Raw genomic sequence first — 15,561 nt, forward strand, 5'->3', positions numbered from 1 at the left:
AGTATTAATATAATACATAATTTTCTAATACTTCAATCTCAGTTTAAACAAAGTTCTTACCTGACACGCTAATTTCTTCCTAAGACATAATTCCCCACTGTGCACTCTTGTTAACACTGGTCATGTCATGCACTCTTCCATGTAGGTCATTATTTCCACGTATCCTTTAAAAAAAATTCATGCACCCTGTGGTGCACCAAGCACCCAGGTTGACTATCACTGAGCTAGAACACTGCGGAAGGCCTCGTTTATGACAAATAGACCGATATTGCTTGGATGATAGAAAATAATGGTGATTGAAAGAACCTTAACATCACGAAAAGAGTTATACTGTAAAATTCCGGAATGCTTTAGAGAAGAATGAGTTATTGGTAATAAAGATATCAAAGGAAAAATTAACTTCAGGAATAATGAAGTTTTTCCTACAAATAGCAGAAAGATAGTTGATATTTTTTTCTCTTCAGCTTCATTCTGTAACCAAGGCAACGGTGATATCAGACCATGAACTTTTCCACCGCTGCCTCACCATACACGAAAATTATTCCTAAATAATTAAATTCCACCAACTTACATCTTTTGTCTTTCGTTCTTGTGGCTCACAAAGACACAAATAATCGTCCTTCATGAACAATTATCAAATAATTATCAAAACACTACAGAAAATTTGGAGTAATGCGCCCAAAAGGGGAGAAAAGAATCACACACACACACACACACACACACACACACACATAAATAACTTCACTTACCGTCAACACTATTTTACCGATGCCTTACACATTAAATCACCACACTTCGTCTTCTCCATCACAATGTATGTAAAACTTTCGTCACTATGAAGAAAAAGTAATATTAGGCTTAAAGGAGGACCCGCCAGCCAATTCACGTATTCATATTCAACAGTATTAATGCAAATGGCCTTAAGACACCATAATGGAGTATGTGATTATGTTATGAGGCGGGAAGGGGACGGGATGGCGGCCCGGGCAGTGCTGTGCTCAACTTCACCGCGTCCCACTGATAAAAATTTGGTGATGACAAGATTTACAGGAATAATAGGAATGACATTGTGGGATCGGCATGTCCGTAGCTTCATACGATTAAAATTCCTCCTCCATTTTTAGTCGTAATTTTAAGTCGTGTAATTTTAAGCTGAATAAAATAGTGCGTTGTAGTTGTCATTATTTTTTTATTGCTTTCACATAGACGAGTGACAGAACTGAAGAAAAATGTATCGTCATACAAGGGTGACTAGCTACATTAATATAAAGACGTCTACCATTCTCTCTCTCTCTCTCTCTCTCTCTCTCTCTCTCTCTCTCTCTCTCTCTCTCTCTCTCTCTCTCTCTCTCTCTCTCTCTCTCTCTCTCTCTCTCTCTCTCTCTCTCTCATTTTACACAGAACGCATCAACTCTTAGCATTCATACGCAATCATCCGTAAGATTTCTTTTTAAGGTAATCTTCTCACATGAACCCAGTAGTTATTCCTTCTCCAAGTATTCCCTGATCTACCTTCCTTCTGCTACATTATCTACTAGGATCCTCTTTGATTCCCCTTCCTACTATCCCCTACTACCCGTTTCTACTCCCGGTTCGCTCCTCTACATCCTTTCCATCTTTTTCTCTCTTTGGAATAAATATCTGGTGTTACAAATTGACCATAAGAATTCGGCTGGGGCCACCTATATCTTCTGTCTGAATCAGTGATGGAGCGGAACGTCTCCCATATTGCTTTTCATATTCCCTACCACGCATGTCGACCCTACCACCACCCGCCCTACAGTTTGTCCTTTATATACGAATACTCTCTCTCTCTCTCTCTCTCTCTCTCTTGAGGTTATACATTTCTTCCGGTTACGATTTATTCTTGTTTTTCTTTCCTTCAGTACTATGTGTGAGTGAGTAAAAGTTGTTATTATCCTAGGGAAATGTCTCTTTTTTGCATCGTCTTGTGATGCTTTAACGTAACCACACACACACACACACACACACACACACACACACACACACACACACACACACAACATATTATACCAAACCATATCATAACACACAACACAATGCAACAGCACACAACATCATACAACATCACAGATACACAGCACAACACAACACAACATACAACATAGGACAAAACAAGCCACCATACCACACCATACACCAGACCAAACCCAATCACACACACACACACACACACACACACACACACGACACGCACTGAAATTCCCGACGTCTTGCAGCATACGTACTTCTACTTTTCCCAAGGTGACGCTGCTTATTAAGGTGGATTAACATTTTCACGGCCCGGGAATGCCCAGGTGAACCCGCGACCCTAAAATCATACAGCCTCCCTAATGGCAAGATCACAGCGGCTACGGCACAACTTAGGGGCTCGGGTCGGCTTGCCTGCGCCACCAAGAGCTGAGCCTCTCCATTATTGACGAAAAAATAGAGAAGCGCACTGTAATCCCTGCGTCACCTGGGAGGAGTCGAGGGGCGCGGCGCTCCCTTGGTGGTGGTGCTGTGCAGTTGTTTTTCGTACGTGGGGTGCTGGTGTTTGTTGGTGTTCATGTTGATGTTGGTGTTTCTGCTTTCTGATAGTCTATGCTGCTACTTCTACTGGTGGTGTTGCTGTAGTTGTTTTTCGTATGTGGGTGCTGGTGTTGGTATTGGCGTTTCTGCTCCTGGTAGTCTATGCTACTGCTTCTGCTGTTGTTGGTGTGGTTGTTTCAGTAGCTGTTCAAATTGTTGCCCCTGTTTTTGTTGGTCTCTGCTGCTATATCTACTTGAGGTGGCTGTGTAGTTGTTTTCGTAGTTGTTTGTGTTATTATTCCTGTTTTTGCTAGTCCCTGTTGCTACTTCAAACAAATCCTACTTCGTTCAGCAGGAATATTAAACTTGTGGTACGTGAACATATTGCTTTATCATAATTTTCGTCATACACCAGCATCAGTCCTACACCTCGTCACCTTTAACCAATTAACATGTGATCGAGCCGTGACGTGACGGAATGTATGCAACACGAATGCTGCGTCGCGAATAAACATCAGCATCACACGAAACAAATGAACATGCACCGAAATAAATGTGCTATGATTTAATTCGAAACATTTTCCGCGGCGGGTCAGTGTCGTCAGAGTATTGCGATCATGAAACGGATACGTGAATATGCAAATAAATCAATAAATAAACATGGTCTGCATGTATGTGTGTGTGTGTGTGTGTGTGTGTGTGTGTGTGTGTGTGTGTGTGTGTGTGTGTGTGTGTGTGTGTGTGTGTGTGTGTGTGTGTGTGTGTGTCATAAAATACATTTTAATAAATATTAGCGCATACGAGTATATCCCAGCATTTTTACCTTTTCGTCATTTTCATTCTGTTACATAAAACTCATTTTACTGTATCACTATAATATAAATAAATACTTCAATTCAGCGTTATAAAAAACACCCAATGACTGGAATTTTTCGCGTGCCAGTTGCCGCGCGAGTGAAGACTTAGCATGATCACTAGTGTTTCTTTATCTTGCCGTTGACGCCATTGGCAGTCGCTGTTTTGGTCCCGGGGAAGGTCTGCGTGAGGGGCTTCAGGCCGTACAGGGTCTGATGCCTCAGGAAGTTGGCGGACTGTCGGAATTTACGATCAGTCCCGTGTAGATAGTCCAGAAGGCCCAGGTTGCCATAGCATTCGGTAAATCTGCATGCAATATCGTGTTAGTGGTTAGTAGTGCACTCCTGCTTTGTGATAATAAAGGTTTAGCTATAAAGGCATCAACTACTCCATGAATTATATGTTAGTCAAAGACTGTTAGTCACTACAGAACGTTAAGAGACACGCAGACTGACTCACTTGAGGTGGTGGTAGTCGTGGAACTCCGGCGAGGGGAACAGGGGCAGGTGGTAGCCGCAGTGGTTGAGGATGGTGCCGGTGGAGGCCAGGGACGCCAGCAGCCAGATGGTAACGAGGTGGGAGCCGAGCACCAGGGGACCGAGCAGGACAGGGAACATGTTGACGAAGATGTGTTCCAGAGGGTGGCCATAGTCGGCCATCACGGCCACGGGACTCTGCCACTCGTGGTGGATCTTGTGGATGTATTTGTAGAGGCGGCGGTGGTGGAACAACCTGAAAGCATAAGAATCAAATTAAACGTTGATTTTTCTTTTGGTGACAAAGCGTGTGCCATTCTATATTCTAGTTATTTTTATTCATTTAGTTGTAAAACAAAGAGGAAACTCTTTTTGCTTTATTGCTTCCTCACTGTGAGCTGTATGTAGTCGCCTGTTATGACACAATTAATATGGACACCTTTTAGGTTCCTGTACTTCATGGGATAAAAATACACAATGCACACATCTATCTACCTCCCCACAACCTGCGTATATTTAGTGACGGACCTGTGCAAATAATAGAAGACAATCTCCTTCAGTATCAGAGACACCACAATATCAAAGACGACCCGCGGCAGGGAGGGGAGAACAGGCGTCAGGTCCCCGCCCCTCAGCACCATCACGTGGTAGCACCCCCACAGGAAGGGCAAACCCAGCACGATGTGGTTGAAGTTCACCACCAGCAGGCACTAACGGCGAAAGAAGATGAATATAAGTAAGTTGATAAATTACATGAAAATCCTTTTATATATATATATATATATATATATATATATATATATATATATATATATATATATATATATATATATATATATATATATATATATATATATATATATATATATATATACTACAGTTTAAAATATCTATAAAACGTAGGAAACACAAAATCAATAACCTCCGCATATCCTTTTTTTTTTTCTATGTCCATGAAGTCTATTTTTTTTAGTATTCTTAAGGTTAACAAGATATAACCATTGCAGCAAAACTAGTAAGATATTTTGCTCCTCCTTTTTATGCAAGAAGGGCACTGTCCTAGACTAACAAAAGAGAGACAGATAGAAAAAAAGAAGTCCACTGAGGTGCCTGAACGATTATAAAAAAAATTAAGGATAAGTAGCTTCAAACCTCCCTCTTGAATGAGCTCAAATCACAGGAAAGGATGAAATACTGAAGTAGACAGGAAGTTGGACTTACCTTAATGAGGGACCAGGTGGACACAGGCTCGTTGGTCCCTGGCTGCACCTTGTACTGGCGCACTGCCTCAGGCCAAAGGCAAAGGTCGAGCAGTATGAAGAGGGCGCCGGGCAGCCAGTACATGAGGTAGCCAATGGTCGCCGTGCCTGCAACACAATCATATTACCCTCTGCCCTCCGATCACAGACTCGTTGATTTATTGCACAAAGGACATTCAATCTACTATTACTCATTGAATATACATAACATAACGAGAATGTAAACTCAGTCTGCTGTTTACTTATTACTCTATGGCGTAATGATGAATGTGGGTTATACGAGTTATGTAATTAGGCAAACAATTAGATAAATGGTCAGGAAGGTAAATACTACAACCTATAATGTAGTTCATGAATTATTACGTAACAAATATTGCTGAGAGTTAAGTTAATGGATTGGGCATGATTTTATTAGCAATTGAAGTTAATTGAATATGGATCTTCATTGTTAATAATAATAATAATAATAATAGTAATGATGATAATAATAATAATAATAATAATAATAATAATAATAATAATAATAATAATAATAATAATAGATTATACATTATTATTATTATTATTATTATTATTATTATTATTATTATTATAATAATAATTATTATTATTATTATTATCATCATCACATTATTATTATCATCATCACATTATTATTATTATTATTATTATTATTATTATCATTATTATTATTATTATTATTATTATTATTATTATTATTATTATTAATATTATTATTATTATTATTAACGCTGTTATTTATCATTATATTACCATTAGTTTAGTTATCTATTTATCAATGTACCTATTGTTCCAAGTCCCTGCGAGCAATGGTCAATCTTGGAAATTGTTACCGACTGCAATACTTAAACGAGATTTATACACCTCCAGAAGTCTAGTAAATTACTCCCCGCTTCCACTGCATCCCTCGCCTGACTGCGACAATTAATGTATGACAAACTCTGAGGACTCTTGGGACTGACCGAAGACGAAGAGTTTCATGAAGTCGTGTCCTCCAGCGACCAGCACTTTATCGAATTGCCTCTGCCAGAAGACCCCCGAGGCGCCCCAAGCCTGCTGCAGGGATCTGAATGCGAGAAATGGAAGGAGTAGAAAGGATCACAAACACGTCAAAGCCTCGAAACATGAAAACATTTTCTTCTTATATCAAACATGGGTTGTATTATTAGTTAATACTAATATAACGCATTATTATTATCTATGTATAACATTAAATTAAACTTTCATTTCATTAAATCTCTTTGGCAACATTCAAGAGGAAGTACGAGCGCTCAGTGTTCTGATGTGCCACAAAATGGTGCAAAGAAAGTCCTGAGGCGCAGTGTCTTCCTTAGAGAACACCATCATCCTTTTTCTTTAAAGATATCGTTTAATCGTCTTGAGTACAATTATGCCTACATAACATCTCATCTAGTTTAAGAATTTATTTACATGATGACTTACTGTGTCAGGGTGGTGGTGAAAGCCAACAGGAGGAGGGGTCCCACGGTGGCGGCAGCGGCTACCATCGCCACAGTCCGCGGGCTCTTCATGGAGGCCACGCCGCCCTTCACGGAAATTCCAGTTTTCGACATTGTTTGTTTCCCCATGTCCCTCTCTGGAACAAAAGGTACATACATTATTTATTTCCTTTCAACTAATTTATTTCGTATTAGTAAAAGGTGTGTGTGTGTGTGTGTGTGTGTGTGTAAGTCATTAATATCTTGTTATAAATGTGAATTATTTAAACTCATATGACTTTACCAGTTGAATTACATAAGGAGCTTTGGAAATATAGTCAAACTTACCTGAATGTAATTCTTACCTTCCAAGCAAGTGTTCGTCCCACTGCCTCTGAAGAGTGCGAGTGACCTGGTGATGCACCCCCGCCTCTATATATGCTGTCCCTGGCACCACTGCCACCTGTACGGGTTCAGACAGGGTTGGGGGCGCGTCCAACTCAAAATTCACACCTTCACACCTTGCGATAGATATTTCCAATTTTTACTTTGTGATATTTATCAGCTCATTTTTTGTCACTAAAACATTAATTATGCGGGAAAATGTTATAGACTAATAATACATAAGGTTAGAAAAGTTTGCGTACTATCTCACAGCACCACTTCAGACCAGTGATAGCATATTAACCGGCTCCACTCAAATTGGAAATGCCTCATAGATAAGGCGACACAAGGACACGACTCTCCAAATGGCGTGGCACCTTCGAAAGTCCGTTTTGTCGTCAAGTCTTTACTATCCAGGATTAGAATACAAGTATATGCGAGTATATAAACCAAATGGTATGCGAAAAGGCAAGAAGGAAAAAAAAAATCTTAAATATAGGTCATAGGTGAGATTGTGAAAGTGAACAGTACCGTAGAAGCAAGGAAGATATTTTCAGTAAATGTAAATGTAATAGCCTTGTTGCATAATCTATTTTCGCCTCACAAGTTAGGAAAACATTAACATGGAGAATAATCATCTAAGAAAAAAAGTGTCATTCAGTACAAGCAGTTGCACATATCTGCCAGTTTTCCCGTATCACTTATCAGAGTTTGGCCCTTGCTGTGTGAGCATTGCCCTCTAGCCACCCGTCCCCTCTCAAGTGCATGAGATACGTAATAATATGATGGAAAATTCCTAAACTTACCCCACCTCACTTATGTACCACACATACTGTATACAAGTTATTAAAGACATTATTCAAGGCAACACATTCGCAATTCGGCATATAAAGAGAGCAATATAACTGATTCCTTTCAAGGGTAAGAAATGATCAGCACTAAGCCACGTGCCGCTTGATCAGTGATCCATGATAAACAGAAGCACGATTTGAGAGACATAACGGTACACATAATGTATCAGCATGAGCAGTGTAATATCTGTTAGTAGAGTGACAGTTTCCTTCACACATACCAACAAGCATTCATATTCTCCACTGAATTGATAATAATTGTAGATTACACATTTATCTTCCTTTATACTGTAGATTTTTTTTTCTGGTACTCTAATTACACAAATACCTAATGTAGTTAATCAAGCAGCTTAATTATGACTTTGATAAACGTTTTTGTTTGAAATTATCTTGCATGGACACCACTGGTAAAGCCAAGTATTGCATCTGAAGGCGTCTAGTGCACCAAGCAATACTACATGATGAAAAGCACCGTGGTTGGCCTCTGTTACTTTTCATACAACACATCAACAAAACTGTGAATCTGAGCCAAAGATGTACCTTTGCCTAAATCTTAAAATATTACCGAGTATATCGAAACTTGAAACTAATTCACGTAATTTTTTTTGTGCGACGTTACAAAAATGTTAAGGTATCAAGAGGTTAGAAAATCTTATCAAAGGCCGCCACTCATGTCAACAGAAATCATGACACACAAAAAATTGTTGTCTTAGTTAGGGAGTGTGCTGAGGGGGATGTGTACTGACGCCTTACCAGAGATTCGTGCAGACGTTTGCAAGTAATGACGTTAGAAAGGAGGATGCACTGCTATATATCAGGATGGAGCAGACATCACCACGAGTACAACCTAACCTAACTTTGTGACTACCCGTGTCTGACTGACTAAGAATGGTTGTGTCCCGCCGAGTGCGTCAAGTTCTGCGTCAATACACCGTGGCAACCAATAAGAAAACTTGCTTGGTACAAAGGAAGAGAGAACAGGGGAAAGTAAGAAAAAAATGAAGGAAGAAAGGTGTGAGAAAGGAAAGCAGTGGATGGAGCAGATCCTTATTATTATTAGCAACTGAAGAACAGTTTTTCTCTATCACAAAGTAACAACTGACCTTGTGTGTAGTTATGTAGTATGTGTTAATGAGCGTATTTGTGAGCTGTTGTGCTCGCCACGTGAAAGTTTTGCTGGATGTTGCTTGGTTATAGGAATCATCGCAACGTGATTTGCCGTGTAAAGGTTTTGCGTATTGTGTCTATTAGATGGCACTTGATCCTGAGCCAAACACTGTGCGAGTGAATACAGTTAGTCTCCACGACATACAGCTGACCGTTGTTCCTAGCTATTTCAAGACGACTATTTATTTTGCAACATTTGTCTAAGCTCCTTTCGTCGGTGATATCAGCAGCTACAGTCATCAATTTGATCATTTTTAAAGATAAGCTTGGTCTCGACGCAATTCGCCCAGAAGAGAGTGGTCGTCAGCATTACGTTGCATTCCTCAAGAGGAAAGTGGCAAACACTGGCACGTTGCCAAGGGTTTACCAGTTGGTCCTTTCCATTGAATTGCACTTTCTGTTAGGCTGATGAGTCCCGCGCACAAGTGGGAGTTCATTTAAATGCAGACTACAGATGAACCACTGCAAAGGGCGACTCAGACGGCTCTCCGCCAGGTGCATTGCTACACCTGTGCGTCATGTTTGTGGCCGTGCTGGCGGGTCCCACGCCAATTTTATGGTTCGCAATACCCGTTTCTTCAATCGAATTCTGAAGTCCATCCGCAATAGCTTCAACAATGGCTTGCTTCAGCGTTACACAGCTTGGAAAGAATGCGCCAATTCACCTTCGTAGTCCTTTAGGTTCTTTAGCTATTCTGTTTTATATTTTTCTCTGTAGCTTCTGCTGGATCATTTCGGCATAAAAAAAGAAATATAAAGCCATGACTTCACAGTAGCAAATAACACATTTTCCTCGATTAGCAATCAAACATTACGATTATGAAGATGGAAACAAAAAAATAAGTCCACGGATGTAAATACAAAGCTTTCATACGCAGAGGAAGAAGACAATAACACTTCGTCTTGTAGTTTAATGCACTCAAACACCACACCAGTGAGGCTTTATGGGATCCTTACAAAGTTCTCTTTACTTATACCCCCTTTTTTTTTTGTAGGGACACTAAACATCACAGGAGCGGGTGGTTTAGTCTCTGGGGTACGAGGGCTGGGTTAAGATAGGACAAAGTGCAGCTAGGAGTCACATACGAGACAGATACGTGAGTTAAAACGGTGGCGGATCTAGTTCGTGGAAGCTTAGGGTTGTTGACTGTCTATAAGAACCGTTGTGTTGTGACGCAATGCTAATCTCCCAAGGATGACGCAACGAAACACACCTTAGTATCAAGATTAGGGTATCAGTGATGCAGATGAGCGGCCGATGTGACGGTATTGTGTAACAGTGTCAAGCCTCTACATTCATTCACGGGATACTTTCATCTTTATCAATATTATATCACGTTATCACAAGCCAGTCATCCTCGGTCACAGACGTGCAATGGGTTGGCATGACCGCGTGGGCACCATACACCACCACCCTGCGTCTGTTTGGCCTCGTTCAATCACCCCTTCCCAGTTCCATCTACGCATGCTGGTGGTATGACACCATTTTTTCGTACTTACTCTAATCAGTTTACAGGATTCTTAAGTCTTACGGGATGAACTAAATAAACAAATAAGTAAATGACTAAATTAATTAACATATATACATTAACTTATTTATATTATATTTACGTGTTTATTCAGAAACTGATTCTGTCACTCTTTTCGCTTGACAAGGATAAACACAAACCAAACTACCTCGAGCCACATTCGTGTTACATTTCTTTCAGGCAGCTATCAGAGCGAGTGCAGCAGGGATTGATCTCCAGACAAAGTAATTCGTGAACCTTGATACCGGCATGCCAGAACGAAACAACAGCCCCCGCACACAATTCATTATCAAATATAGACCATCACGGAGTCACAGCTTTATAGTCCGCTTTGAGAAGTAAAAGGTTCGTAAAGCACACGTACTCGTATATCAGTCCAGGCTTCCGGATAGGATATAGTGTTGGTCTAAAGCTATTCGAGGCAGTACTAGTGAGAATTTATTATCAGTATTACTATTTCGCTGTTGCTTTTGTTGTATAACCACACATTTTTTTGTGGTCATCTGTCATGCAGTCTTTGGGAAGGAGTATATATATATATATATATATATATATATATATATATATATATATATATATATATATATATATATATATATATATATATATATATATATATATATATATATATATATATATATATATATATATATATATATATATATATATATATATATATATATATATATATATATATATATATATATATAAACTCCTTCCTAAAGACTGCATGACAGAGAAGACCACAAACAAATTTGTCTATCCCAGCGTTCCTCTTACATAAATAACTTACACAGCCGCGCCCTTTCAAATGCCATACAATATACAAAGCCTTCAGCACCCACAGGTGTCGCGACCCGCCACTGCCACCTGCCTTTCTCTACATGAAATAGTTTTTCCACAACTTTTGGACAACCAGAACTCCTCTTCCTCTCTTCTAGCACAGTCTTGCATTTACAGCGACCTGTCTCCCTGCGCCACGGAGGGAGAGCAGCTGTTGGGTGTTAGCCGTGGTGACGCAATCTTCCCTTCCCTCATCGTTAACATATTCACCACGTGACACGATGCCTCAGTGATATGAATAGAAGAAAAATTTAACATGATGTTCATTAGTCTGTAATACGGGGTGAGGTGTTAAAGACGATTACATGACGCGGCGGCTTGGGACTTCTTAGCGTGAGAACAGCAAACACTAGAATAAGGAAAAATAAATCAATAAAAATACAGAGGATAAATTTGATAAATGGGAGAAAGTCACAGTCACATTCTTCCAAAACGTGAAAGGTGAGGGAAATATTTACTCAATGCTTCAGTCAACAACGAGAGAAACAAACAATGTAACACATATACATACAACTCGTACTTATGGATGGGGAGAGGAAATGGCGCACGGGGCCGAGTGAAAGGCAACACCACACAGGAAAGTTAAAGTCTCTTAGGACGTTGAAAGGAGGCAAAAGTTTGGCTCCTAAGAAGAAAGAATGGCCTCTCGTCTTTGTCACTCAAGGGCTAAGGGAGGGGAACTAAGTCCACTGGGAAGGAAGGGAGAGAGGGGGAAAGAGAGAGGCTACACAAAGTTACTATTGTTGACGATGCCTGCCACGGCTTGACGGCTAGGCTGAGCTAAACCAACTCCAGCCCGCGCCTCACCCCTTCCCAGCCTATGACGCTCGCTAAATAAACTCCGATGTACTGAGCAATGACCTTGAGACCTCAGGCGCCTTGCTTATAACTGCGTAATGATATGGTGACCTTCATCTACGGATCTGCTCTTCCTCTCTCACCTCAAGATCGTGATAGAAACAAAAGATTCATCTAGTGTCGCCCAGATCTCTCTCTCTCTCTCTCTCTCTCTCTCTCTCTCTCTCTCTCTCTCTCTCTCTCTCTCTCTCTCTCTCTCTCTCTCTCTCTCTCTCTCTCTCTCTCTCTCTCTCTCTCTCTAACGCTTCCTCCCCCACGACACAATTTAAATAGCAACACACGCTGCCGGTCAAGTTGGCATTGTCTGCAACATGTGGCGTTCATCCATCACTGTATACTCTGTTCCTGCTACTGCTCTCCGTATTTACTACATTATGGTGTATTGTAAGTACTCGTGCTATATTATTATCATGATTACTACTGCTACTACTACTACTACAATTATTATTATTATTATTATTATTATTATTATTATTATTATTATTATTATTATTATTATCATTATTATTATTATTATTATTATTATCATCATCATCATTATATTATTATTAGTGTTATTATTAAAAAAAAAACTACTTATCAGAGAGGAAGAAAAATTACTTCCATCATTCTAAAAATGTGTGCTGCCTGAATTCCATAACCAAATAAAAAAAAAAAAAAAAGAAAAGAATATTCAGATATAAAGTATTTCGGGATTATAATGATGAGTATGATAATGAAAATGATTTATTATTATTATTATTATTATCATTATTATTATTATTATTATTATCATCATCATCATCATTACTGTCATAATTATCCTCATCACCATCATCAACCTATGTACACCTCTTACCACCACCACTACCAACACCACCACCATCACCACCACAACACAATCCCTAAACATAACACAAAACCTCCCCCACTGATCTCCACAACTCCGAACACATGGTCTAAATACCCACGAAAACCGACTAAACTCCCTTTTGGAATACGTTCTCTTCACCTTCTCTCAATGAGGATGAAGAGCAGACAAATGAGCATCGTACCAAGGGACACAATTTCGTCGTGTAAGCATCACTACATCAAACTCTCGGATCCCTAGGGCTTGTCTGCTTACCGAGACGTCTTGTAACACCGCCATGTTTGCCTCTCAACGTGGAACCTCTCGCTCGCCCACCTGATTTGTTATGGACGCGGGTATCTCAGGGGTGCAGCGGGACGGGGTGGGTCGTGGATCGTGGCGCGTGTTATCTTGGCTCGCTTGGGGAGTATAGGGAATTTGACTAGGGGATTAAAGGTGTTTGGCAAAGCGACTGTCTGGTTGGCATTACCTTTTCTCTATAGAAATTTGCTTTAGTTTTTTTTTTACTATACGTAGAAATTTGTTTTATCATTTGTCTATGGAAACTTTCTTTACTGTGCCATTTACCTACGGATATAGAAACTTCCTTTACATTTTCCGTCATAGAAACGTGATCGACATTTAGTCTATAGAAACTTCCTTTGCCTTTTGCCTATATAAACTTGTGTATAGTATCAGTACATATATTTGCCTGTATTCTTCATTGCCGTCATTTTATCTTATTATTGCGATTTTTTTTTACCTAATATATTAACAAAAAGCAAGTATACATTGAAAATAAATGTATGAACCAAATACTTATTTATTGTTAATCTGGGACGCACGAGCAATTAAAATATAACCAACATTTAAACACAAGACAAAATCCGAGGCTGATAACTGGTGACGACATATCTATAACGAAGCAATTATCTCCGTACTAGTTAATAGGCAGGTGACACGCCAGATCCGCAGTAATTACCGATGCCAGGGTCGCTGTTGGGTGGGAGGCGGCGGTGACTCGGGCGGTCCCGACTCATTACTGCACCGCCAGGATCAAACACTCACTCATTTCCACGTCACAAGCACAAAGCCGCCGCCCTTTTCCTGGTAATTCCGCTAACGGTGAACAAACCCAAGCAAAACCACCGCTGACGTACACGCCGACCTGCCACGTGAATTGCAGTTTTTTTGTTGATAGCTTTTGATAGAGACGAAATTGTTGAGATCTCGTTATCAAGTCTGGTTAGCGTTCATTTCGTAGCGCAAACAGGGGAAAAATCGCTACTTCAAGGTTAAGTTTTTCTATCTTATGAACTCTTACAGAGGATACGTACAGCTGAGGAGTTTTCCAGAAGACACGAATTGAATAGTTTCGTTACGACGCTTGGGCCTTCCTCATGGAACGAAGCATTACAAACACGAACTTTTCGAGAATTCCTTGTCTACTGTAAAACTACAGCTTATAAAACAAATAGGAAAGACACGCCAAACTTAACAACGCTGAAGTAGTGGTGATTTTGTTATTTTCAAGCTTCACCCCCCCCCCCTCTCTCTCTCTCTCTCTCTCTCTCTCTCTCTCTCTCTCTCTCTCTCTCTCTCTCTCTCTCTCTCTCTCATACACTCACCAAATATTGAAGTTCAGTGTTACAAGGCAAATGGCGGTCTCCAGAGTGCAGACGTTCGTGTTATTGATACTGTGATAAAGTGCAAGGTAATATCTATCTGTCAGTAGTAGCTAAACGTATTGCTATCAGTAACCAAAACGTGTTTACGTACCATAAATTAAAAGGCCTTAGAATAAAATGTACAGTCATACTAGTGATTTTCTTTCTCTTCTTTCTCTTATTGCTTTGTAGTATAGGTGCATGAAAAAAAATAAAACATTTTATACTTCAGCTTATGCTATTCCTGGATAGGACGTCACGAGCCTGCAGCGGTGACACCCATGGAGACCCTACACCATATACCGAGCGGTGGGAATTATGCTTTCCAGGAAAGAAGGGTGGAGCATGTAACCGGATATGAAGATATTTTCTTTTTTTCTTTTCACATCGCCTTTGACCCACAACCTTTGGAATTTTTTTTTTTAATGAAGTCAGTCAGTATAATAAGGTGCAGATATTAACTTTGGCCATAACAATCACTACTAAAGGTCAGTTGTTTGAAATACTGCATATTATTAAAATTTGAAGTAAGGAAAAAGGAAGTTAGATTAGAAACTGTGTATTGTAAAGGGATATGGGATAGACACTTGGCCACAAATTTTTAAAATTATAAATGAAAATGCAAAATGTTACAATTGAAACTATATAGTAGAAAATACAAAAGGATATGTTGTACATGTAAAAGAAACTCTAAAAAATGACATTCTTACGATAACTATTTTTTTTGTGATAATCATAATATATATATATATATATATATAGAGAGAGAGAGAGAGAGAGAGAGAGAGAGAGAGAGAGAGAGAGAGAGAGAGAGAGAGAGAGAGAGAGAGAGAGAGAGAGAGAGAGAGAGA

The 15,561-nt window shown here is 39.6% G+C and overlaps 1 protein-coding gene across 2 annotated transcripts in view; it reads right to left on the reverse strand.

Moving 5' to 3' along the window:
* Positions 1–3,195: 3,195 nt before the first annotated feature.
* Positions 3,196–15,561, reverse strand: part of LOC135104230 (fatty acid hydroxylase domain-containing protein 2-like) — a 30,334-nt gene continuing 17,968 nt past the window's right edge. Inside the window, exons 2-8 of one of the 2 annotated variants that reach the window (XM_064011382.1) lie at positions 6,948–7,045; positions 6,587–6,740; positions 6,106–6,209; positions 5,085–5,230; positions 4,392–4,573; positions 3,847–4,119; positions 3,196–3,693 (exon numbers count right to left, since the gene is read on the reverse strand). In XM_064011382.1, coding sequence (XP_063867452.1) covers positions 3,507–3,693; positions 3,847–4,119; positions 4,392–4,573; positions 5,085–5,230; positions 6,106–6,209; positions 6,587–6,732 — 1,038 coding nt within the window. In that variant the 5' untranslated portion in view covers positions 6,733–6,740; positions 6,948–7,045 and the 3' untranslated portion in view covers positions 3,196–3,506. Of the gene's footprint in view, positions 3,694–3,846; positions 4,120–4,391; positions 4,574–5,084; positions 5,231–6,105; positions 6,210–6,586; positions 6,741–6,930; positions 7,046–15,561 lie in introns of those variants that run through there. The other variant, XM_064011390.1, reaches the window with a different exon arrangement.

Source organism: Scylla paramamosain, chromosome 1, assembly GCF_035594125.1.
Source record: "Scylla paramamosain isolate STU-SP2022 chromosome 1, ASM3559412v1, whole genome shotgun sequence".
NCBI lineage: Eukaryota > Metazoa > Arthropoda > Malacostraca > Decapoda > Portunidae > Scylla > Scylla paramamosain.